The following is a 25,835-nucleotide window of genomic DNA, read 5'->3' as shown; positions in this document are numbered from 1 at the left end:
TAAAACAATTTTATCAATATTTTATTTCTATAGAAAAATGTTGTCAAAATTTTATTTCTATAGAAAATTTTGTAAAAATTTTTATTTCTATAGAAAATTTTGTCTAAATTTTATTTGTATAGAAAATTTCGTCAAAATTTATTTTTATAGAAAACTGTGTTAACTTTTTATTTCTATAGAAAAATTTGTCAAAATTTTATTTCTATAGAAAATTTTGTCAAAATTGTATTTCTATAGAAAATTTTATCAAAATTTTATTTCTATAGAAAATTTTGTCAAAATTTTATTTCTATAGAAAATGTTGTCAAAACTTTATTTCTATAAAAAATTTTATCAAAATTTTATTTCTATAGAAGATTTTGTCAAAATTTTATTTCTATAGAAAATGTTGTCAAAATTTTATTTCCATAAAAAGTTTTATCAAAAGTTTATTTCTATAGAAAATGTTGTCAAAATTTTATTTCTATAAAAAATTTTATCAAAATTTTATTTCTATAGAAAATTTTGTCAAAGTTTTATTTCTATAGAAAATGTTGTCAAAATTTTATTTCTACAAACAATTTTGTCAAAAATTTATTTCTATAGAAAATTTTGCCAAAATTTTTATTTCTATAAAAAATTTTGTCAAAATTTTATTTCTATAGAAGATTTTGTCAAAATTGTATTTCTATAAAACATTTTTTCAAAATTTTATTTCTATAGAAAATTTTGTCAAAAGTTTATTTCTATAGAAAATTTTGTCAAAATTTTATTTCTAGAGAAATTTTTGTCAAAATTTTATTTCTAGAGAAAATGTTGTCAAAATGTTTATTTCTATTGAAAATTTTGTCAAAATTTTATTTCTATAGAAAAATTTGTCAAAATTTCATGTCTATAGAAAAATTTGTCAAAATTTTATTTCTGTAGAAAATTTTGTCAAAATTTTTATTTCTATAGAAATTTTTGTCAAAATTTTTATTTCTATAGAAAAGTTTGTCTAAATTTTATTTGTATAGAAAAATTTTATCAATATTTTATTTCTATAGAAACATTTTGTCAAAATTTTATTTCTATAGAAAATTTCGTCAAAATTTATTTTTATAGAAAACTGTGTTAACTTTTTATTTCTATAGAAAATTTTGTCAAAATTTTATTTCTATAGAACATTTTGTCACAATTTTATTTCAATAGAAAATTTTATAAAAATTTTATTTCTATAGAAAAGTTTGTCAAAATTTTTATTTCTATAGAAAATTTTGTCAAAATTTTTATTTCTATAGAAAATGTTGTCAAAATTTTATTTCCATAAAAAATTTTATCAAAAGTTTATTTCTATAGAAAATGTTGTCAAAATTTTATTTCTATAAAAAATTTTATCAAAATTTTATTTCTATAGAAAATTTTGTCAAAGTTTTATTTCTATAGAAAATGTTGTCAAAATTTTATTTCTACAAACAGTTTTGTCAAAATTTTATTTCTATAGAAGATTTTGTCAAAAATTTATTTCTAAGAAAATTTTGCCAAAATTTTTATTTCTATAAAAAATTTTGTCAAAATTTTATTTCTATAGAAGATTTTGTCAAAATTTTATTTCTATAAAACATTTTTTCAAAATTTTATTTCTATAGAAAATTTTGTCAAAATTTTATTTCTATAGAAAAATTTGTCAAAATTTCATTTCTATAGAAAAATTTGTCAAAATTTTATTTCTGTAGAAAATTTTGTCAAAATTTTTATTTCTATAGAAATTTTTGTCAAAATTTTTATTTCTTAGAAAATTTTGTCTAAATTTTATTTGTATAGAAAAATTTTATCAATATTTTATTTCTATAGAAACATTTTGTCAAAATTTTTGTTTCTATAGAAAATTTCGTCAAAATTTATTTTTATAGAAAACTGTGTTAACTTTTTATTTCTATAGAAAATTTTGTCAAAATTTTATTTCTATAGAACATTTTGTCACAATTTTATTTCAATAGAAAATTTTATAAAAATTTTATTTCTATAGAAACATTTAATTTTACAAAATGTCGATTATTTTTAGAAAATGTTAACTAATACAAACGCTGACATAAGTAAATATTTTTAGACAAATTTAAGAAAATTTATTAGACATAATTAATTTTTTCACGTCTTAAAGACAATTTTGTAGTTTGAAGGAGAAAATTGGAGTTCAAAATTGCAAGAATGCCTTTAGTGCCATACGAAGTTCAAGATGGGCGCATTATTGGTAAAAATTACAAATTTTAAGAAATTCTGAACTATTTTGTGGGAGACACGATTTTAGTTAATCGTTATGCTTCATTTGTGTATAATTTTGTCCTCTGTTTTAGTTAATTTAACTAACGCACGCAAAAAAATATTAAATTCATGGAAACTTTCTTTAAATGTAATAATTCAATGAGCTAATAGAGTTAAATCGGCTTTAGTGAAATATAGGGTTCACTTTTTTTGAGTGTAATTTGGATTTTTAAACTGGCATTTATTTGTACGTAATAACTTTATTATTATATCGACATTGCCGAAAGAACTCAATAGTTTACCACTTTTGAAGCTTAACAAAAGAAATGCATATCGCCAATAAACCCTTTCTACGGTGGAGAATAAAAAACTATATTTGTTTACAATTTTCGTTGGAATTTCATCCCCACATATTCAGGAATTGTTTACCGGTTGTTTGCTATTTATTTTAATTTTTATTTTATTTCATAATTTTTGTATTTTTTATTTTAATTTAAAATTGCATCATTTTATGCATTAAAAACAATGTTGGAATATTGTCTATATACGAGTATGTAAATATGGCCATGCTCATGCAATCCTGGTGTAGTATATTTTTAAAGGTCAATTGTGGAGCCCCACTATGGGATATTTATTATAACATACGCTCCTTTGATACTGGTCATTATTTACTCTACCGACCTAGACATAGTAGGTGTAGTAAAGCGGTAGCAATAGCTCGCTGCGTTTGCACTATGCATACACTCTAGTCAGTCGTCCATGGTCATGGTCAAAATGGCCCCCGAAAACATGAAAGCAATTTTATGCATTGACATTAATTACAAATGGTATAATCGTTTATACGAATAGGTTAATACTGTGATATTAAAACAACCAATACAAACATACACATACACAAACACACACAGATATATGTAAATGACATATTTACTTCATAACATATATTAAAATAAGGTGGATCAAGTTAAAGCTGGAGAATTAATTTTTTGTGATGATAATAAATTTAAAAAAATATTAATTGAAAATATTTTAATCATGAAAATAAATTTCTTGTTTCATCATGTACCAATTAATATTATTTAGCAAAAAAAAGTTTACTTGGATCCAAGGGATTTCTGTATTAATTGGAGCCAAAGACGCGCTAAAAATATTTTAAAAAATCATCCCAATTTTAGGATTTTAAAAATAAGTACACTAATCTGAGTTCAAAAAATCTTTGCAACGTAAAAGATACACGGTAGATGCAAAATATTCCTTTCTAACTAAGAGTTAATTCATAAATAGAAAGAATTTTTACAAAATTTCTTATAGAAAAAAAATTGGAAAAATTTTTCTATAGAAATAAAAATTAGAAATAAAAATTTGACATAAATTTCTATAGAAATAAAATTTTGACAACATTTTCTATAGAAATAAAATGTTGACAAAATTTTCTATAGAAATAAAAATTTGACATAAATTTCTATAGAAATAAAATGTTGACAAAATTTTCTATAGAAATAAAATTTTGACAAAATTTTCTATAGAAATAAAATTTTGACAAAATTTTCTATAGAAATAAAATTCTGACAATATTTTCTATAGAAATAAAATTTTGATAAAATTTTCTATAGAAATAAAATTTTGACAAAATTTTCTCTAGAAATAAAATTTTGACAACATTTTCTATAGAAATAAAAAATTGACAAAATTTTCTATAGAAATAAAAATTTGACATACATTTCTATAGAAATAAAAATTTGACATAAATTTCTACACACAATCACGAAAATCGCGGATTCAATCATTTTTTTAATTGAAATGTCTTCAATCACGAAAATGATAGTATCAATCACCTATTTTGATTGAACACCAACACGATTTTTAATTAAAAATTTAATTGACTTTTGTCACGGAATCAATTAATTGTGTGATTGAATCAATTAAAAACGTGATTGATTTTTAACATAAAATTCAATCACAGTTTTAATTGAATCAATTAAAATTTTAATTAATTTCGCGACAAAAATCAATCAACTATTTGATTCATTCAATTAAATAATTAATTGAAATGGGCTATACATTTCGATCAAAAAAATTATATATTGGGACCCCAAAATCGTATTTAGTTTTTTTTTCTTTTGAAATAAAAGAAAATATGTGTTTCTTGTAAAACATATTTAATATTTTATTATTTTTTGATTTATGCAATAGACAAATAAATTTGGTTCTTGTCATTTGTGTTTTGTTCTACCATAACTTACAAATACAACTACTATCAATAACAACTATAGGGTGAAAAAATAAATTATATAAATCATTATCTTCCTTATAATAATAACCATGTCATCATGTTCCTTCTAATATGTAGATGCGCCTAGATTTCCAATAAATCAGCAGCTTATAAGCTAAATTAGTTTTTTAAGTTTTTTAAGTAAACAGAATAATTCGAATTTAATTTTGTTCAATTAAAAGTTAATTTTGTTAAACATTACCTGCAAGTTCAATTCTTAGTTTCAGGTTGCAGATTTATAATCTTCTTTTGCAGTTGTAGTCTTTTAGCATAAAAAGGTGTATTAAGGAGCTGGGTAATATAATTTTAGTAACAATTCCTTTCCAAAATTTTCACACATTAAAAACGTCTATTAAAATTTGAACCAATCAAAGACAAAAATAATGGGAAAGCATTGTAATATTTGGTATTATATTGATGATACTTTGCAAATTCTGGAAATAGAAAAAAATATAAATGGAAAATACATATTTTTATTATTTTCGGATATTTTTCATATTTTTAAATCCAAAAGAAAGAACTTTTTTACCATTAATGCAATTGAATGCCAATGCCACTTCGCAACTTAAAGGTGAATCTTCCAACAAACCCATACCGCTCTTGGTTTTAAGAAAACTAGGAGTGAAAAAAAGACAGAATGTCGCCAATCATGTTTTTCAATTTACGCGAAAAACAAAAACCCAACCGTTCGTTACGAGTTACTTCCACAGACTGATCTCTCCATCATACATTGTTGAATAAATACCCATTCTCTTGTTCTCTTTTCGCTCTTTCCATTGCTCAAAATTATTCAGTTTCAATCACAAAGGTGATTGGATCAATCACATGTGTAATTGGAAACGGAAAAAATTTCAATCACGTTTGTGATTGGTGATAATTTTTTGTGTGTATAGAAATAAAATTTTGACAAAATTTTCCATAGAAATAAAATTTTGATAAAATTGTCTATAGAAATAAAATTTTGATAAAATTGTCTATAGAAATAAAATTTAACAAAATTTTCTATAGAAATAAAAATTTGACATAAATTTCTATAGAAATAAAATGTTGACAAAATTTTCTATAGAAATAAAATTTTGATAAAATTTTCTATAGAAATAAAATTTTGACAAAATTTTCTCTAGAAATAAAATGTTGACAAAATTTTCCATAGAAATAAAATTTTGATAAAATTGTCTATAGAAATAAAATTTTGACAAAATTTTCTATAGAAATACATTTTTGACAAAGTTTTCTACAGAAATAAAATTTTCTATAGTAATAAAATTTTGACAAAATTTTCTATAGAAATAAAATTTTGACAAAATTTTCTATAAAAATTTTGTAAAATAAGATTTTTTTGTTTGGTAATTTTGTTGGTAAAATTTTCTCCAAATTTTGATAGATTTTTTTTTGGCTCTAGTGGCAACCGCGTAAAGATAACTCAAATCAATGTCAATAGTTTTAAGAAAAAGATCGAATAAAACACCAAAAAACAAAAAGATAACTCAAACCTTTAACTATATTTGAAATATTTTCATCCTTAATATAAATTTAAAAATTAATTTATTTCTTTTTACACTGAAAATGTTTTTCTTCACTTTAAGATAATATTTCTTACTTTACAGACGCAATTTTCAAAAACGAGTATCCTAAATTAAAAACCGAAAAGAAATATTTTTAAATAAGGATTATAAAATATTGATTATATAAAATTTATTTATTTTAAAGAAATGCATACCCCTAATGAGGAGTAAATTTTTAATCGTATAAGTTAGGTGGCATAACCTTTTCATTTGTTAGTTTATCTTTCATGTAAGATAAATAGAAATAAATTTCTGACAAAATTTTCTATAGAAATAACATTTTGAAAACATTTTCTCTAGAAATAAAATTTTGAAAAAAATTTCTCTAGAAATAAAATTTTGACAAAATTTTCTATAGAAATAAAATTTTGACAACATTTTCTCTAGAAACAAAATTTTGACAAAATTTTCTCTAGAAATAAAATTTTGACAAAATTTTCTATAGAAATAAAATTTTGACAACATTTACTATAGAAATAACATTTTGATAAAATTTTCTATAGAAATAAAATTTTGATAAAATTTTCTATAGAAATAAAATTTTGACAAAATTTCCTATAGAAATAAAATTTAGACAAAATTTTCTATAAAAATTTTGTAAACTAAGATTTCTTTGTTTGGTAGTTTTGTTTGTAACATTTTCTCCAAATTTTGGTAGATTATTTTTTTCGCGAAAAGATAACTAAAATCTTTAACTATATTTGAAATATTTTCATCCTTAATAGAATTTTAAAATTATTTTTTTAGGGCATATACAAATTAGAGCATTTACAAATATTAAATTTTTAATATTTTAACATTCTTAATTGTTAATATTTTCTCTCTTTTTTCCAGTAAATTTGACCAGTCACATGACACCCGGTATGGATAACAAGAAATGCCAATTGTTTAATATGTAATAATTTCAACATTTAAAACCAATGAAACATGTGACGGGGGTTGTGGTTAAAAAAAACAATGACAATGTTGATCTTTAACTGACAAAGCTTAAAATTTTACAAAAAAAAAAATAATAATAATAATAACTGAAAAATACTCAACGTAACACTAAATCACGGATGAAGCTTAAAGTCAGACAAACAGTGACGACAGGGAAGGCACAACAACCTCAGCTGAGCAACTTTAGCTGAGTATTAAACGATATTTGAAATAAATGCAAAACAAACAAACAGCAAAAATCGATCTCTACCTATACCAATCAATCATATGAATAACCACAATAATATCTCACAACTGCCCTAGTAATACAAGCAAATCCACTCATTGTCAGTAGAATAGAATATATCTAGTACAACAACAACTGCAACAATCAAACTGCAATCGCCCGGGGATATTGGTATCATGGAACGTTCAAAGAAGAATAATAGTAGCAGTTGTGAATTTGCAAATAATCTAGCCACTACGAATATATCATCAACAACAACAACCACAAATAATACGACCACAACAACTCCTTGGAGTAATACTAAAGAATCACCACCCAATGAAGATGATTCGAATGAAGATGATACAGATAATGGAACACCGGCCAAAGTTACAGATCCCCTGGCGCCAAAATTAACCAGCAATGAGGTAAATACTAAACGATGAGAAATTGTCAGAGGTAATCTTAAATTAAAGGGATTTTTTTTATGATAAACTAAAAAAACTCATGATAATCTCAAATGTGTGTAAACATAAATACGAATTTGAAATTTGCAAATTTGAAAATATATTTTTTATATATTTTGCGCTTAATTTGAATGAAGACTTGATAAACTAAAAAAAATCATTATAATCTCAAATGTGTGTGTGAAGATAACTACGCGAAAAAAAAACTTAGCAAAGACAAAAACCGGATTGAAAATATTTTTTTCAATATATTTTTCGCTTTTCACAAAATCCTTGCTAATGAAGGCTTTAGCTGAACTCAAGCCCTTTTCAATGAACATACACTGGAAAAAATATTTACGTGGTATTAAAGACTACGCAACCTAAATGTTAGGATGCAAAATTTTCACAATATTAAGGACAATTTTCTTTAAAATAATGAAATTTTAATTAAAAGAAAGTTTATAATCTTTGCTTTCATTTTTTTTAAATTAAATTTAAGATACACATTTTGGAAATTTGCACCCCTCCCTTAAAGTCGTATGTCTTTGAACTAAATCAAAATTTCCTTAAAGAAATCGTCCTTAAATTGGCTGAAATGTTGAATCTTTAGATTTATGATAAAAACTTTTCAAACATAGGCTATAACTTATATTGAGGATTTTGTATCTTTGGTTTGGGAAATTTACTTCTAAATACTCAAGTAGTAAAATACCAACATCCCTAAGAGAAGACCAAAATCATTGGAGAGTACACACAAAAATACGAATTTATCTTCAAGCACATTTAATATTATTAGCCTACATTTTATAACCCAAAATTTTCAATTATATACAATAAAATTTCCTTGGCATTAAGCTCTATATGCCATATGATCCCATTTTAGCTAATGTAATCAGTGTTGCCAGTATTTTTCTGACTCTTGTCCCCAAACATCCCCAATTCTACCCAATGGTAGAATTCTACCAGAAATGGTTGATTTTTTATTGTTTGGTAGATTGGTATAATTTTGGATGTTTTGTAGATTTTACAAAGAGGTTCTTCGTAAATTTTCTATATAGAAATAAAATGTTGACAAAATTTTCTATATAGAAATAAAATTTATAAATAATTTAAAAAAAATTTAAAAATTTTCTAAAAAAAAAAATAAAATTTTGACAAAATTTTATATAAAGGGTGATTCTTTTGAGGTTAGGATTTTCATGCATTAGTATTTGACAGATCACGTGGGATTTCAGACATGGTGTCAAAGAGAAAGATGCTCAGTATGCTTTGACATTTCATCATGAATAGACTTACGATCTGCCACAACGTCGAATTTTCAGTGAATGGGCCCTAGAAAAGTTGGCAGAAAATCCGCTTTTTTATCGACAAATTTTGTTCAGCGATGAGGCTCATTTCTGGTTGAATGGCTACGTAAATAAGCAAAATTGCCGCATTTGGAGTGAAGAGCAACCAGAAGCCGTTCAAGAACTGCCCATGCATCCCGAAAAATGCACTGTTTGGTGTGGTTTGTACGCTGGTGGAATCATTGGACCGTATTTTTTCAAAGATGCTGTTGGACGCAACGTTACGGTGAATGGCGATCGCTATCGTTCGATGCTAACAAACTTTTTGTTGCCAAAAATGGAAGAACTGAACTTGGTTGACATGTGGTTTCAACAAGATGGCGCTACATGCCACACAGCTCGCGATTCTATGGCCATTTTGAGGGAAAACTTCGGAGAACAATTCATCTCAAGAAATGGACCGGTAAGTTGGCCACCAAGATCATGCGATTTGACGCCTTTAGACTATTTTTTGTGGGGCTACGTCAAGTCTAAAGTCTACAGAAATAAGCCAGCAACTATTCCAGCTTTGGAAGACAACATTTCCGAAGAAATTCGGGCTATTCCGGCCGAAATGCTCGAAAAAGTCGCCCAAAATTGGACTTTCCGAATGGACCACCTAAGACGCAGCCGCGGTCAACATTTAAATGAAATTATCTTCAAAAAGTAAATGTCATGGACCAATCTAACGTTTCAAATAAAGAACCGATGAGATTTTGCAAATTTTATGCGTTTTTTTAAAAAAAAAAGTTATCAAGCTCTTAACAAATCACCCTTTATAAATAAAATTTTGACAAGTTTTTCTATAGAAATAAAATTTTGACAAAATTTTCTATAGAAAAAAAATTTAAAAAAAAAATATAAAATAAAATTTTAACAAAATTTTCTATATAAATAAAATTTTGACAAATTTTTCTATAGAAATAAAATTTGGAGGAAAATTTCTATAGAAGTAAACTTCTGACAAAATTTTCTATAGAAATAATATTTTGACAAAATTTTCTATAGAAATAAAATTTGGAGAAAATTTTCTATAGAAGTAAACTTCTGACAAAATTTTCTATAGAAATAATATTTTGACAAAATTTTTATAGAAATAAAATTTTGACAAAATTTTCTACAGAAATAAAAATTTGACAAATTTTTCTATAGAAATAAAATTTGGAGAAAAATTTCTTTAGAAGTAAACTTCTGACAAAATTTCCTATAGAAATAATATTTTGACAAAATTTTCTATAGAAATAAAATTTTGACAAAATTTTCTGCAGAAATAAAATTTTGACAAATTTTTCTATAGAAATAAAATTTGGAGAAATATTTCTATACAAGTAAACTTCTGACAAAATTTCCTAAAGAAATAATATTTTGGCAAAATTTTCTATAGAAATAAAATTTTGAAAAAATTTTCTATAGAAATAAAATTTTGAAAAAATTTTCTATAGAAATAAAATTTTGAAAAAATTTTCTATAGAAATAAAATTTTGAAAAAATTTTCTATAGAAATAAAATTTTGACAAAATTTTCTATAGAAATAAAATTTTGACAAAATTTTCTATAGAAATAAAATTTGGAGAAAAATTTCTATAGAAGTAAACTTCTGACAAAATTTTCTATAGAAATAATATTTTGACAAAATTTTCTATAGAAATAAACTTCGGACAAAATTTTCTATAAAAATAATATTTTGACAAAATTTTCTATAGAAATAAAATTTTGACAAAATTTTCTAGAGAAATAAAATTTTAAGAAAATTTTCTATAGAAATAAAATTTTGACAAAATTTTCTATAGAAATAAAATTTTGACAAAATTTTCTATAGAAATAAAATTTTAAGACAATTTTTTATAGAAATAAAATTTTGAGAAAATTTTCTATAGAAATAAAATCTTGACAAAATTGTCTACAATATAGAAATAGAATTTTGACAAAATTTGTTAAAAAAATTTCGTTAAAAAATTTACGGAAATTCCTCACCAAATCCCCAACCCAGTAATTTAGTTCCCATCCACAAAAAAATATATATATCCAAAATGGGAAAAAATCTCCAATACTGGCAACACTGCATGTAATGTGCAACTACAGCTAAAAATTATACTATACAATTTCATTTCCGCTTTCGAATAACTTTTAATATAAACATTTGTTCGACATTTCTCTCTTTTACATATTTTTTTTCAGCGCGTTTTAGTTGTTTCCGTAACAGAGCGACGACGAGAAACATGGGGTCAAAAAGCCGAATTTCTGCTGGCCGTTATTGGTTTTGCTGTAGATTTGGGAAATGTATGGCGATTTCCCTACATCTGCTATCAAAATGGTGGTGGTGCTTTTCTCATACCATATTGCATAATGTTGATATTTGGTGGATTACCTTTATTTTATATGGAACTTGCCTTGGGACAGTTTCATCGATGCGGATGTTTAAGTATTTGGAAGAGAATATGTCCAGCGTTAAAAGGTAAGCATTGAACAGAGCAGAAAAAAATCAAAGTTATCGCATTTATATGAATCTGGATGTGAGAGGGGAAGAGAGGTAGGCCAGAAGAAAAAAACATAATGAATGGTAGCAGCAACCAACTGTTGTTTATTACTTTCCCATAAAGATAATAAAGATTCAATATGCGGAGGAAATGGGGAATGGTAAACGAAGTAGTTGTCTATATGCCATTGAAATTTAATCAAGGACCGCGTGATTTTACTTCATGTTATCCACTGATTGGAAATTGTAATTCCATTGATTTCTATCCCACCTGATTTATAACTTATGATGCTAATAAGACACGTTAGTGTGTCAGCAAGGAAACATCCATGATAGAATTTCTGTGTTTTTTTCTCTGCTACATCTCTCTCTTTTCCCCTTGTTTGAACGTTTTAAACGTTAACTGATGTACCTTTTGTTAAATGCGGCGACACATTTGTTGACCTTCTTTATACTACCACCACCCCAACTCGTTTTTTTTTTCTGCGGGAAACAGAAAACTTGTTGACTTTTGCAGTTCTTTCTTTTTTTGTATTTAGTCTACAGTTTCCATTCCTTCCTGTGATATATGTGAGAGTTTAAGTTGCTTCTATTTGTTTTCCGGCCCTTTTGTCTCTTTGTAGTTTTTGGTTTTTGTAGAAAAGTTAAAGAATTTTCCTTTTGCATGAGTTTGTTTGATATATGCTTCACACTAAAGTAGTGCATAAAAGTCAACTTAGGATGATGGTAAGGAATTGCCAACTCATTTATGTATAAGCTGTCTGTGTAAGCAAAATAGATTCTAAATGTTCACTGTTCTGAGGTGATTTTCTTAAAAGAGGAATCAAATAGATCTAACATAGAAGAAATTCCGCTATTTCTTTGAAGAACTAAAATAGAGTGGAATCAATGAGAAAGAAATCACACATGATGCTCCTCTCTTAGTTTTATCATTTTACAACTACCAATCTGAGTTGATTTTCTCGAGAAAGGAAAAAATTTAATCTAATATAGTTAAAGAGAAAATCCGCTATCTCTTCGAAGAACTAATATAGAATTAAAGAGAAAGAGATCGCATGGTGCTATTGAGAACTGCTAGCAGCGCATAAACATACATACGTATGTACATGAATTTTAAGAGAAATATCATTTAATCAAATGGACTATTTAAGTGCTTAATAATTCGAAGTCAACTTGACTTAATTAAAACGCCGTTAAGTAATAGCTCCGTTCGCGTTCTCTATAATTTTCAATAATTATCACAAAGTTTTACTGAAAGTTCTTCGTTAAATTGAAAACCCAGGAAAAGAGAGACAGAGTGAGGTCGAATTTGACAGTTGGACAAACTGATGTTGGCAATTACCAAAGGATATTAATATAGTGGATATTAATTTGTTTATTTTCACATAAACCTATCAAAAATTCTGCGATTATTAATGGTGAAAAATTCATTGATATTCCTAAACACTCATGGTTGGAATCTACCTTTCCCTTCTACCTTCCCAAAAATATTTTATGATATTTTAATAAAATATTTCACATGTTGATATTTTATTATCCATAAAAATTTAATTGAATTTTTGTTTCATCCCATGCAATTATCTTCAAATTAGCTTCCATGTTTCTATACAATTTAAATACAATACAAAAAGAAACAACTCACCGAAAAATATGCGCTCACCCATTCTCCAAACAGAGTTGAGTAATGATAACTAGATTAAAGATTACATACAAAATGTCACTTCCATACACATTCACAAAGGACATATTCGTTCACCATCATACACCACCATTCTTCGTTCGAGTTGAAATAATCAGATTTCCCAAAAAAAAGGCCAAGTGATGATAAACTTGTTGCTTACTTGTTGTTTCATATAATTGTTCGACAAAAGCCGGTATGTCATTTTGAGTGTGTGTGTAGTACGTCCATGAGACGAGCATTGGTACATACAAAGAAAATATGTTTTAGCTATGTGGAAGTTGCTATTTTTATTTCAGGTCCTGCTGTTACAAATGGTCGAGTAATCGTCGCCCCAGAGGCTTCGATATACCTTATATTACAGGCGCCTTGGAGCAGCGCTGGACCAAGTGTATCGAGTTAAAAGGAAAAAAATTCCACTTACAAAAATTACCTTTATAGCACCACCCCGATACGGGTGGTGGTCATTGGTAAATGTTGGAAGATTTGTTAATACGTGTCGTCCTCAAAAGCTATCTTGTTCTTCGAATATACTACTAAGTTTTTCTTTTTCTTAAAATATAAGTAGCCACCCCCGTTAAGAATTATTTGTACTGGCAAACATGAATTGAAGTTTAAATGCAATGTCGGCAAACAAAAACATTTACAATATCATTGCCTTTATGCCATCATCCTTGTTGTCTACTTGAGTAATGAAAGTTATTCAAATAAATATAAAGCAAAGTAATTAAATTATCATTTGTGAATACAAGGATATGATTTTGAAAAATTTGAATCAACAAATTAAATAAAAAGACACAAGAAAATTGTTGCCAATTTCTTGTTTAAAAATAAGGCAATACATATATAGAGCTCCAATTGCTTAAATATTAAAGAATTAAATTTAAGACACTTTATTAAAAAATTCATAATATGCTCTGCAAGTGAATATGGAATTCATTTTATATGAATTCATATAACTCATGATATATTTACAAAGCGATTTTATTTACTTGAGTTATGCCCAAGGATTAAAGACCAATGGATGGAAAACGACCAAAAAACGCAAATGCTTTCATCTGACTTTAATATTTTTACTATTGACTCTTATACATCTCTATATATGTGTGTATGTAAACAAATATTGAAGCATGTCAATATGACAGAGTAGGTTATAATATTTTTGCAATGAGTTATGAGTTACGGGTTGTTCAGATTTATTGTAAAATACGACAGGTTATGGCAATTGTGTAACATTTTTTTATATAGGATTGCCCAAAGCTACTTGTACTTTTGTATATTTTATTTAAAATCAATTCAAATTTTATTAAATTAAATGTTGTTAACTCATTCATTTTATTGTTCAAAAGCAAAACATTTTGGAAAATATCAAATTTTAAAATCAGTTTAGATCAATTAAAAAAAAATTATCAAAATTTTATTTCTACAGAAAATTTTGTCAAAATTTTGTTTCTATGGAAAATTTTGTCAAAACTTTATTTCTATAGAAAATTTCGACAAAATTTTATTTCTATAGAAAATTTCGACAAAATTTTATTTCTATAGAAAATTTTGTCAAAATTTTATTTCTATAGAAAATTTTGTCAAAATTTTAATTCTATACCAAATTTTGTCAAAATTTTAATTCTATACCAAATTTTGTCAACATTTTATTTCTATAGAAAATTTTGTCAAAATTTTATTTCTATAGAAAATTTTGTCAAAAGTTTATTTCTATAGAAGATTTTGTCAACATTTTATTTCTATAGAAAATTTTGTTAAAATTTTATTTCTTTTATTTCTAATTTTGTTAAAATTTTATTTCAATAGAAAATTTTATTACAATTTTATTTCTATAGAAAATATCAAAATTTTATTTCTATAGAAAATTTTGTAATTTTTTTATAGAAAATGTTGTCATTTTTTTCTATAGATTTTTTTTTTCAAAAATTTAATTCTATAGAAAATTTTGTGGCAACTTTATTTCTATAGAAAATTTTGTCAAAATTTAATTTCTATAGAAAGTTTTGTAAAAATTGTGTTTCTATGAAAAATTTGTCAAAGTTTTATTTCTATAGAAAATTTAGTCAAAAGTTTATTTCTATAGAAAATTTTTTCAAAATTTTATTTCTATAGAAATTTTGTCAAAATTTTATTTCGATAGAAAAATCTGTCAAAATTTTATTTCTATAGAAAAATTTTTCAAAATTTTATTTCTATAGGAAATTTTGGCAATTTTTTTTTTCTATAGAAATTTTGTGAACTTTTTATATCTATAGAAAAGTTTGTCAATATTTTATTTCTGCCAAAACTTTATTTTTATAGCAATTATGTCAAAATGTTATTTCTATAGAAAATTTTGTCTAAATTTGATTTCTATAGAAAATTTTATTTCTATAGAAAATTTTATTTCTATAGAAAATTTTATCAACATTTGATTTCTATAGAAAATTTTATCAAAATTTTGTCAAAATTTTATTTCTATAGAAAATTTTCTCAAAATTTTATTTCTATAGAAAATTTTATCAAAATTTTATTTCTATAGAAAATATTGTCAAAATTTTATTTCTATAGAAACTTTTGTCAACATTTTATTTCTATAGAAAATTTTGTCAACATTTTATTTCTATAGAAAATTTTGTTAAAATTTTATTTTTATAGAAAATTTTGTTAAAATTTTATTTCTATAGAAAATGTCAAAATTTTATTTCTATAGAAAATTTTGTCAATTTTCTTTTATAGAAAATGTTGCATTTTTTTCTATAGTTTTTTTTTTTCAAAAATTTAATTCTATAGAAAATTTTGTCGCAACTTTATTTCTATAGAAAACTTTGTCAAAATTTAATTTCTATAGATAGTTTTGTTAAGATTGTGTTTCTATAGAAAAATTTGTCAAAAATTTATTTCTATGGAATATTTTGCCAAAATTTTATTTCTATAGAAAATTTAGTCAAAACTTTATTTCTATAGAAAATTTTTTCAATTTTTATTTCTATAGAAAATTTTGTCAAAATTTTATTTCTATAGAAAATTTTGTCAATATTTTATTTCTGCTAAAATTTTATTTTTATAGAAATTATGTCAAAATGTTATTTCTATAAAAAAGTTTGTCTAAATTTGATTTCTATAGAAAATTTTCTCAAAATTTTATTTCTATAGAAAATTTTATCAAAATTTGATTTCTATAGAAAATATTGTCAAAATTTTATTTCTATAGAAAATTTTGACAAAATTTTATTTCTATAGAATTTTTTTTCAAAATTTTATTTCTATATAAAATTTTGTCAAAGTTTTATTTCTATAGAAAATGTTGTCACAGTTTTATTTCTATAGAAAAATTTGTCAAAATTTCATTTCTATAGGAAATTTTGGCAAATTTTATTTCTATAGAAATTTTTGTGAACTTTTTATTTCTATAGAAATTTTTGTCATTTTAAAATTTTTTTTTTCTATAGAATTTTTTTTTCAAAAATTTAGTTCTATAGAAAATTTTGTCGCAACTTTATTTCTATAGAAAATTTTGTCAAAATTTAATTTCTATAGAAAGTTTTGTAAAAATTTTGTTTCTATAGAAAAATTTGTCAAAATTTTATTTCTATAGAAAATATTGTCAAAATTTTATTTCTAAAGAAAATTTTGACAAAATTTTATTTGTATAGAAAATTTTGTCATAATTTTATTTCTATAGAAAATTTTTTCAAAATTTTATTTCTATGGAAAATTTTGTCAAAATTTTATTTCTATAGAAAATGTTGTCAAAGTTTTATTTCTATAGAAAAATTTGTCAAAATTTTATTTCTATAGGAAATTTTGTCAAAATTTTATTTCTATAGAAAATTTTGTCAAAGTTTTATTTCTATAGAAAATTTTTTCAAAATTTTATTTCTATGGAAAATTTTGTCAAAATTTTATTTCTATAGAAAATGTTGTCAAAGTTTTATTTCTATAGAAAAATTTGTCAAAATTTTATTTCTATAGGAAATTTTGGCAAATTTTATTTCTATGGAAAATTTTGTCAAAATTTTATTTCTATAGAAAATGTTGTAATTTTTTTTCTATAGAATTTTTTTTCAAAAATTTAGTTTTATAGAAAATTTTGTCGCAACATTATTTCTATAGAAAATTTTGTCAAAATTTAATTTCTATAGAAAGTTTTGTCAAAATTTTATTTCTATAGAAAAATTTGTCAAAATTTTATTTCTATAGGAAATTTTGGCAAATTTTATTTCTATAGAAAATTTTGTGAACTTTTTATTTCTATAGAAAATTTTGTCAATATTTTATTTCTGCCAAAATTTTATTTCTATAGAAAAATTTGTCTAAATTTGATTTCTATAGACAATTTTCGCAAAATTTTATTTCTATAGAAAATTTTATCATAATTTGATTTCTATAGAAAATTTTATCAAAATTTGATTTCTATAGAAAATATTGTCAAAATTTTATTTGTATAGAAAATTTTGACAAAATTTTATTGGTATAGAATTTTTTTTCAAAATTTTATTTCTATAGAAAATTTTGTCAAAGTTTTATTTCTATAGGAAATTTTGGCAAATTTTATTTCTATAGAAAATGTTGTCAATTTTTTGTGTTTAGATTTATTTTCTTTTTTTGTGTGGATTTATTTTCTTCTATTTTTGTGTAGATTTATTTTCTTCTACTAGACTATACATATGTCCGTTTATTGTAAAAACCAACTTTTAATAGAATATTCTTTGCCTTTGTTTGTTTTTTATATTTTGTTTAGAAAAAAATACATAATTGAAAAACTTTGTAATTTCTTTTCTTTTTTTCTACCACTACAAATCGACCATAACAACAACAACAAATTACAAATATATCCTCAACAGGTGTGGGCTATGCAATCTGTCTAATAGACATTTATATGGGCATGTACTATAATACAATTATTGGATGGGCAGTTTACTATCTCTTTGCATCGTTTACATCCAAATTGCCTTGGACGTCGTGTGATAATCCATGGAATACGGCGGCATGTATGCCAGTAACGAATGCCAACTTTAACGCCAATCAAACAACACCAGCCAAAGAGTTTTTCGAGTGAGTAGCAATGTGTGTAGCATGTATCCTTCCTCTTCATTCCCAATGCTAACCAAATAAACATTCGTTAAACTGCCCATCAAAATGTCGGTCCATCTATGGAGGCTATTTGATTGACTAAACAACAGCGTTGGTTATTCCAAGAAAATAAGAAGAGGAAGGGGAAAAGCAAAGAAGTGACCACTTAAATAAATGTATTTATCTAAATGGTTAGAAAGGATGTCTCTCATCACATTTAACTTAACACTACGTTTTTTCCAATTCTATTGTTATTTATAATAAAATGTTTATTGTTTTTTATTTGATTTATTTGCCATTTCTAACATAGACGCAAAGTATTGGAACAGTATAAATCGGATGGCCTGGATTTAATGGGTCCTGTTAAACCTACTCTGGCTTTATGCGTTTTTGGTGTATTTGTTTTGGTCTATTTCTCCCTGTGGAAGGGTGTTCGTTCCGCTGGCAAAGTGGTTTGGGTTACTGCTTTGGCACCTTATGTGGTGTTAATTATTTTGCTGATACGAGGTGTTTCATTGCCTGGCGCCGATGAGGGTATCAAATACTATTTAACACCGGAATGGCATAAATTGAAAAACTCTAGGGTAAGTATTGATTATGTGAATTAAAAATATCGCTCCATTATTGTCTAAAGTGATACGCTGTATCCATCAATAAACATCTTAATACAAACAAATTTCCGATATCAGACATGGACAGAATAAAAAAATAAAATGTTGACAAAATTTTCTATAGAAATAAAATGTTGACAAAATTTTCTATAGAAATAAAATTTTGACAAAATTTTCTATAGAAATAAAAATTTCTATAAAAATAAAATTTTGACAAAATTTTCTATAGAAATAAACATTTGACAAAATTTTCTATAAAAATAAAAGTCGTATTTAAAAGCTCTTTCCCAGTGAATAGAACAATCTTAAGTTTTAAAAAGTGTGGTTATAAACTAATGCTGTGATTTTAATTTTTCTTTTTCATTTTATCTTTTTCAGGTTTGGATCGATGCTGCCTCACAAATATTTTTCTCATTGGGTCCTGGTTTTGGAACCCTGCTAGCTTTGTCCAGTTACAATAAATTCCGCAATAATTGCTATCGAGATGCCTTGATAACAAGCAGTATCAACTGCTTAACAAGCTTCCTTGCTGGTTTTGTTATATTCTCAGTATTGGGGTAAGTATTACAGAGAATGAAAAAGAGTATTCACGAGAGAGTATATCCCAATACTTACTCATATTAGCATATACTTTGACTTAAGTCATAGATTATACATTAAAGAGATGGTTTAAAAAACCACGAAAAAAACGAAATTCAATTTCGAGTGGATTTGCTCCTTACAAAAGAGCCTTGGAAAAAAATGTACACATGGAGCAATTTTTTCTCATATCCCTCTACACCTTGACATTTGTTTTCTCTCTCTCTCCCTCTCCATCAGAGAAGCAGGCTGTGTCTTCTTCTAGATTGTCTTTGCAAGCACCCCGATATAGGGTTGCCAGATATTTATAATTTCTATTGTAAATAAGCCAAGATAATCTTCCATTTGCTAGTGTGGGAGGGACAACTCTAACCTAGATCTGTCTCCCACATCGATATTCTTTGGTATTGCTAGAATCTAGATTATCTTGTGTAATACAAGAACATTGCAAGAAATAAGGTATGTCGTGTTATATATTTTTAAAATCTCTTATTTCTTTCTTACAGTTACATGGCTCATGTGCAAAAAACCACAATCGACCGAGTCGGTTTGGAAGGTCCTGGACTAGTCTTTATCGTTTATCCTGAAGCCATAGCAACAATGAGCGGCTCTGTCTTTTGGTCCATAATATTCTTTTTGATGTTAATCACTCTGGGTCTGGATTCAACATTTGGTGGCTTAGAGGCTATGATTACGGCACTTTGTGATGAATATCCTCGATCGATAGGACGAAGAAGAGAATTGTTTGTATTACTACTGCTTGCTGGAATATATTTATGTGCATTGCCTACTATGACTTATGTAAGTATGAAAGCGTATCACTTCAAAGGATCATTTAATGTTGGCAATCATTAAGCTTAAGCATACCACAGACAATTCATTTATATTCCTAGATTTTGTTCATATACCATGTTAAGTTACTTCGAATCATCCATTTTAGCTTTCAAGTGATTTATTTTGTTTAGCGTTGAATCGATGCGTTTAAGATTTACAAACACTTTTGGTTTCACCCCTCCCTTCACCACCCACAATATTTATTCTTTCCCCATGTCCATTTGCCTTACCTGTTACTAACTCCTTGGTTGATTTTCTATCAACATCCTTGTGATAAACTATGTGCTTAGCCACTTGTTGATAACTAATGTTTGTTATCACTTGACTTGATTACATTTGAAATTATAATTTGCTTGACCAATACACAAGCAATCCTCTTTACTGAAAGTGACCCAATAGCATTCGATATTTATTTATCATGATGGGGCTTCTGGTATTCTATGTCTTCTGCATTCATTGGCATAAGAGCCAACAGCGGTACTTAATACTAGAATAGTATAAAGATAAAGGCAAATTAAAGGTGGGTGGACGGAAAGGAAAGGTATTGGACAACTATTTGTTGCCAAAATATTCTATAGAAATAACATTTTGGCACAATTTTCTGTAGAATTAAATTTTTACAAAATTTTCTATAGAAATGAAATTTTGCCAAAATTTTCTATAGAAATACAATTTTGACAAAATTTTCTATAGAAATAAAATTTTCATAAAATTTTCTATAGAAATAAATTTTTCACAAAATTTTCTATAGAAATAAAATTTTCACAAAGTTTTCCATAGAAAGAAATTTTTCTATAGAAACAACATATTGACGAAATCTTCTACAAAATTTGGACAAAATTTTCTATAAAAATAAAATTTTCATAAAAATTTTGTTAAAATTTTATTTCTATAGAAAATTTTGTCAAAATTTTGTCAAACTTTTATTTCTGTAGAAAATTTTGTTAAAATTTAATTTCTATAGAAAATTTTGTCAAACTTTTATTTCTATAGAAAATTTTGTCAAAATTTTATTTCTACAGAAAATTTTGTCAAAATTTTATTTCTATAGAAAATTTTGTCAAAATTTTATTTCTATAGAAAATTTTTTAAAATTTTATTTTTATAGAAAATTTTTTAAAATTTATTTCTATAGGCAATTTTGTCAAACTTTTATTTCTATAAAAAATTTTGTCAACATTTTATTTCTATAGAAAATGTTTTCAATATTTTAAACATTTTCCATAGAAATAAAATGTTGACAAATTTTTTATAGAAATAAAATTTTGACAAAATTTTCTATAAAAATAAAATTTTGACAAAATTTTCTATAGAAATAAAATTTGGACAAAATTTTCTATAGAAATAAAATTTGGACAAAATTTTCTATAGAAATAAAATATTGAAAACATTTTCTATAGAAATAAAATATTGAAAACATTTTCTATAGAAATAAAATGTTGACAAAATTTTTTATAGAAATAAAAGTTTGACAAAAGTGTCTATAGAAATAAATTTTAAAAAATTTTCTATAAAAAAAAAATTTTGACAAAATTTTCTATAGAAATAAAATTTTGACAAAATTTTCTATAGAAATAAAATTTTGACAAAATTTTCTATAGAAATAAAAGTTTGACAAAATTTTCTATAGAAATTAAATTTTAACAAAATTTTCTACAGAAATAAAAGTTTGACAAAATTTTGACAAAATTTTCTATAGAATTAAAATTTTAACAAAATTTTCTATAGAAATAAAATTTTAACAAAGTTTTCTATAGAAAGAAAAAATGTTCTTGTAAATTAAATTTTGACAAAATTTTCTATTGAAATAAAATTTTGACAAAATTTTCTATATACAAAAATTTTCTATAGAAATAAAATTTTTACAAAATTTTCTATAGAAATAAAACTTTGGCAAAATTTTCTATAAAAATAACATGTTTACAAAATTTTCTATAGAAATAACATTTTCACAAAATTTTCTATAGAATGAAAAACTTTTCTATTGTAATTAAATTTTGACAAAATTTCCTATAGAATAAAATTTTGACAAAATTCCTATAGAAATAAAATGTTGACAAAATTTCTATAGAGATACAATTTTGCAAAATAAGATTTGTTTGTTTGGTAGTTTTCTGGTAAAATTTTCTCCAAATGTTGGTAGATTATTTTTGGCTCGTATGGCAACCTTGCTGACATTACAGTGTGGCTGAAGCAAATTATTTTTCGTTTTGAACTATAGACCGTATGAGTTATATTATTATATTTATAATTATCATACGTACCATGGTACCAAAATAAACTATAGTGACATTTTCACTTTATTATACATTAAAATATACTTTTTTTTAGAAAAGAGTTTTTCTTATTAATCAAATTAAGGCAACTGTGTCTGACCACTTCTGAGAGGTTTCACTGTATTCTAAAAAATCTTATAAATAATTTATCCCCGTTATTTCATGACATTTGTTTATTCAGTATACTAGCAATCCATTATACTTTATAAATTAATTATATTGTACATCTTTCAGGGTGGTGTATTCCTTGTGAATTTCTTGAACGTTTATGGACCAGGCTTGGCAATTCTGTTTGTCGTATTTGTGGAAGCGGCTGGAGTTTTCTGGTTCTATGGCGTTGATAGATTTTCAGCTGATGTGGAAATGATGTTGGGTAAAAAACCTGGATTATTTTGGCGTATCTGTTGGACCTATATAAGTCCCGTATTTTTATTGGTAAGCCAAACCCAGGTTAATAATCCAGTCATTAAATAATTTTTTACTCTCATTTTCAGGCAATATTCATATTTTCGTTTCTGGGTTATGAAGAAATGCTGGGTACTGAATACAAATACCCAGAATGGAGTATAAAAGTGGGATGGGCAGTAACTTGTTCCTCGGTGCTGTGTATACCCATGTATATGATTTATAAATTCTTCTTTGCCTCCAAGGGTAACTGTCGAGAACGTTATGAGGAATCATTTAAAGCTCCTCCGAGCTCGGCTTCAGCCTTACCCGGTCAACAGGGTACCAATGTGTGACATGGATGTGAGATAGGAGCATCGAAAAAACGAGAGTGTAAGTTTAGTAAAGCTAACAGTAGTAAGCATCACCAACAACAACAACAACAGCAATATTCACCAACAACTATAACAAAACTGAATGGACATTTTTGTAGTAAACTAAATGGTAATCTAAATAATTTAAATTCCTATTATGCTTATTATGCAAATAACCTAAACTATTACAATGAATCTAATCAAAATAATCAACTTTATAGTAAGAAAGAGCTGGCTCAGAATCCAGAATATGATATTAGCTTTAATTACACCAAACCTAGATTGGCAGCAAAGACAAATGCAATACCATCACCCAAAAATAACCCCCATCACCATAATGATCATGGTGAAGGTTATTACAAAATATCATATAAATCTGGCAACGCTAACGATTTAGATATCAACGATGATTGTGATCATCATTCGTTTTGTAGTTGCAATAGTCTAAAAAGGTCCAATGGCGGCGTTGATCTTGTCAATGGTATTGGTGTTACTAATTATAGACATTTAATTAATTGTAGCAATTGTAGTCGTTTAATAAATAGAAATATTTGTAAATTACAAACGCATCATTTATATGATAATATAACCTGTGCATCTCCATATGAATCATGTACGGAGAGCAGTGCAGATGCTGCTGTAGCTAATCGTTATACTGCTGAGGACAATAAATACACAATGATACTCAGCAGAAGTTGTAAACCGCTTAAGTTTTCTTTTGCCAGTGAATGGTTAGTTTAGATGTTAGGATGTTCTTCGCTGTTCGTAATCATTTGTGAATTTTAATTTTGAGGGACTTTAGTAACTAGCAGCCAAGTTGATTAAAGTTCTTTAACAGAGATATGGAGAAATTATTATTTTGTTATATGGTTGTCTGTTTCTTGTTAGGTGGCATAGCTTACCTTCATTTGACGTTATAGTATTCGTAGACCTAAAATCGCTCCAAATGACAAAAGAAATATAAAGGTCGTACCAAGTACACAACAATTCACCTATTGTGATTCGGATTTTGATAGTACAAAAAAAAAATAAATTCTGATTCCAATAAATTTTTTAATTGAAATGTCTTCAATCACAGAAATGATAGTATCAATTAAAAAAATAATTGAAAGTCATTTAAAAATTGATACAATTAAAAAATTAATTGATATTATTAATTTTTGTAATTGATTTTTGTTTCAATTAAAAAAAATTATAGAATAAATTAAATTTTTTATTGATTTTTTTTAAACTCAATTAAGACTTTAAAGGTGTGTACTAAGATCGAGGTTAGCCGCTAAAATGAAAACTAAATCAGTAAAACAAGTTATAAATGTATACCTCTTTGTAGCAAATTTTATTATAATTTGATAGGGAATAGGCCAATCGTGAAAAATGGCGATTTTAGCGGCTAAACTTGAACTTAATACCCACTTTAATTGTAAAAATTTTCGTGAAAAAATTTTCGTGATTAGGGTCTTGATAATAGCGGAGTCCATAAACCGTCCAAATTGCTCACATTAATGCAGATAGTGTGAGCCTTTCAGCCGACTCGTGTGAACGGATCAAACGTGTGAACGCAACAAAGTGTGAATGGATCAAACTATAATTAATATAATTAATCGTTGAAAAGGTCACCAACATTATTTATTTTTTCAATAATTATTAGCCAAAGTTATTGAGAATATAATGTAAAATAGTTTTACAAAAAATGGTATAAAACACAACGATATTTAAAATATTCAAACGATTGTTATCAGTCTGTCTGTTTAAGAATTTTTCAATAATATCTAGCCAAAATTATTGAAAATTCCTTAAATAATATTTGTTTAAATATAAATCAAAGGAGATTTCAAAAAATATTAGCCAAATTTATTGAATTCTTCAAATACTTAATTTGAAACAAATTATTTTTCGTTTTGGACAATAGAACGTATGAATTATATTAACATAATAATAATAATCATGCATACCATGGTACCGGAATAAACCAATGTGACATTTTCACTTTATTGTACATCAGAGAACGCAAACCGGTATGCATCAATACCGTAGTACCCCAGCGAATGATTTAGTACCTTTTGTGTAGACATTTTTGAGCCGATATCAGATTTATGGTACAATAGTTTTACAAAATATTTTAATATTTTACAAATTTTGCAAAACAGACAAGTTCATGGGAGAAGATAATCTCGATTTTGTAAAAGCCATAGTCAAAAACACTATTTTCTTGAATTACAAGAATGTTTTAAGCCTAGTACTAAGATAACGTTTTCGCATGAAAAACTGTTATACTCCATATAAAAAACGTTAGCGCGGAATAAATGCGAAATCTTTGTTTTGAGCATTTTTATACAACACATATTTATACAACCTTGGATTTTTCGCACGAAAAAATAGGCAGGTATATTATTTCGCATAAATAAGTTAACGTCGTTGTGCTTGAGACCCTATTTACGGAGATAAATGAAGATATTCGAAAACGAACTTAGTACTAGGCATTAATCGAAAAAAGCATGTGATTCTATATTATGCTTTCACACGAACACTTTCTAGATAAGACGTTGATGCGAACCATTACAGTCGCGGTCGAAACTTGAGACAAAAATAA

At 25.5% G+C, this 25,835-nt stretch overlaps 1 protein-coding gene and 1 long non-coding RNA gene across 2 annotated transcripts in view; one reads left to right on the top strand and one right to left on the bottom strand.

The window, feature by feature from the left end:
• LOC142239321 (uncharacterized) overlaps nt 1-25,835 on the bottom strand; it is a 46,860-nt gene that overhangs the window by 5,243 nt on the left and 15,782 nt on the right. The window lies entirely within an intron of this gene.
• Nucleotides 1-25,835, top strand: part of SerT (Serotonin transporter) — a 35,614-nt gene that overhangs the window by 9,256 nt on the left and 523 nt on the right. The window contains exons 2-9 of the mRNA XM_075311099.1: nt 6,892-7,629; nt 11,154-11,430; nt 17,959-18,169; nt 18,498-18,771; nt 19,177-19,355; nt 19,884-20,178; nt 22,722-22,922; nt 22,982-23,264. Of these exons, the coding sequence (XP_075167214.1) occupies nt 7,399-7,629; nt 11,154-11,430; nt 17,959-18,169; nt 18,498-18,771; nt 19,177-19,355; nt 19,884-20,178; nt 22,722-22,922; nt 22,982-23,227 (1,914 nt within the window). The 5' untranslated portion in view covers nt 6,892-7,398 and the 3' untranslated portion in view covers nt 23,228-23,264. The remainder of the gene's footprint in view (nt 1-6,891; nt 7,630-11,153; nt 11,431-17,958; nt 18,170-18,497; nt 18,772-19,176; nt 19,356-19,883; nt 20,179-22,721; nt 22,923-22,981; nt 23,265-25,835) is intronic.

This window comes from Haematobia irritans, chromosome 5 (genome assembly GCF_050003625.1).
Source record: "Haematobia irritans isolate KBUSLIRL chromosome 5, ASM5000362v1, whole genome shotgun sequence".
Classification (NCBI taxonomy): domain Eukaryota; kingdom Metazoa; phylum Arthropoda; class Insecta; order Diptera; family Muscidae; genus Haematobia; species Haematobia irritans.
This window is presented reverse-complemented; position numbering and strand designations above follow the sequence as displayed.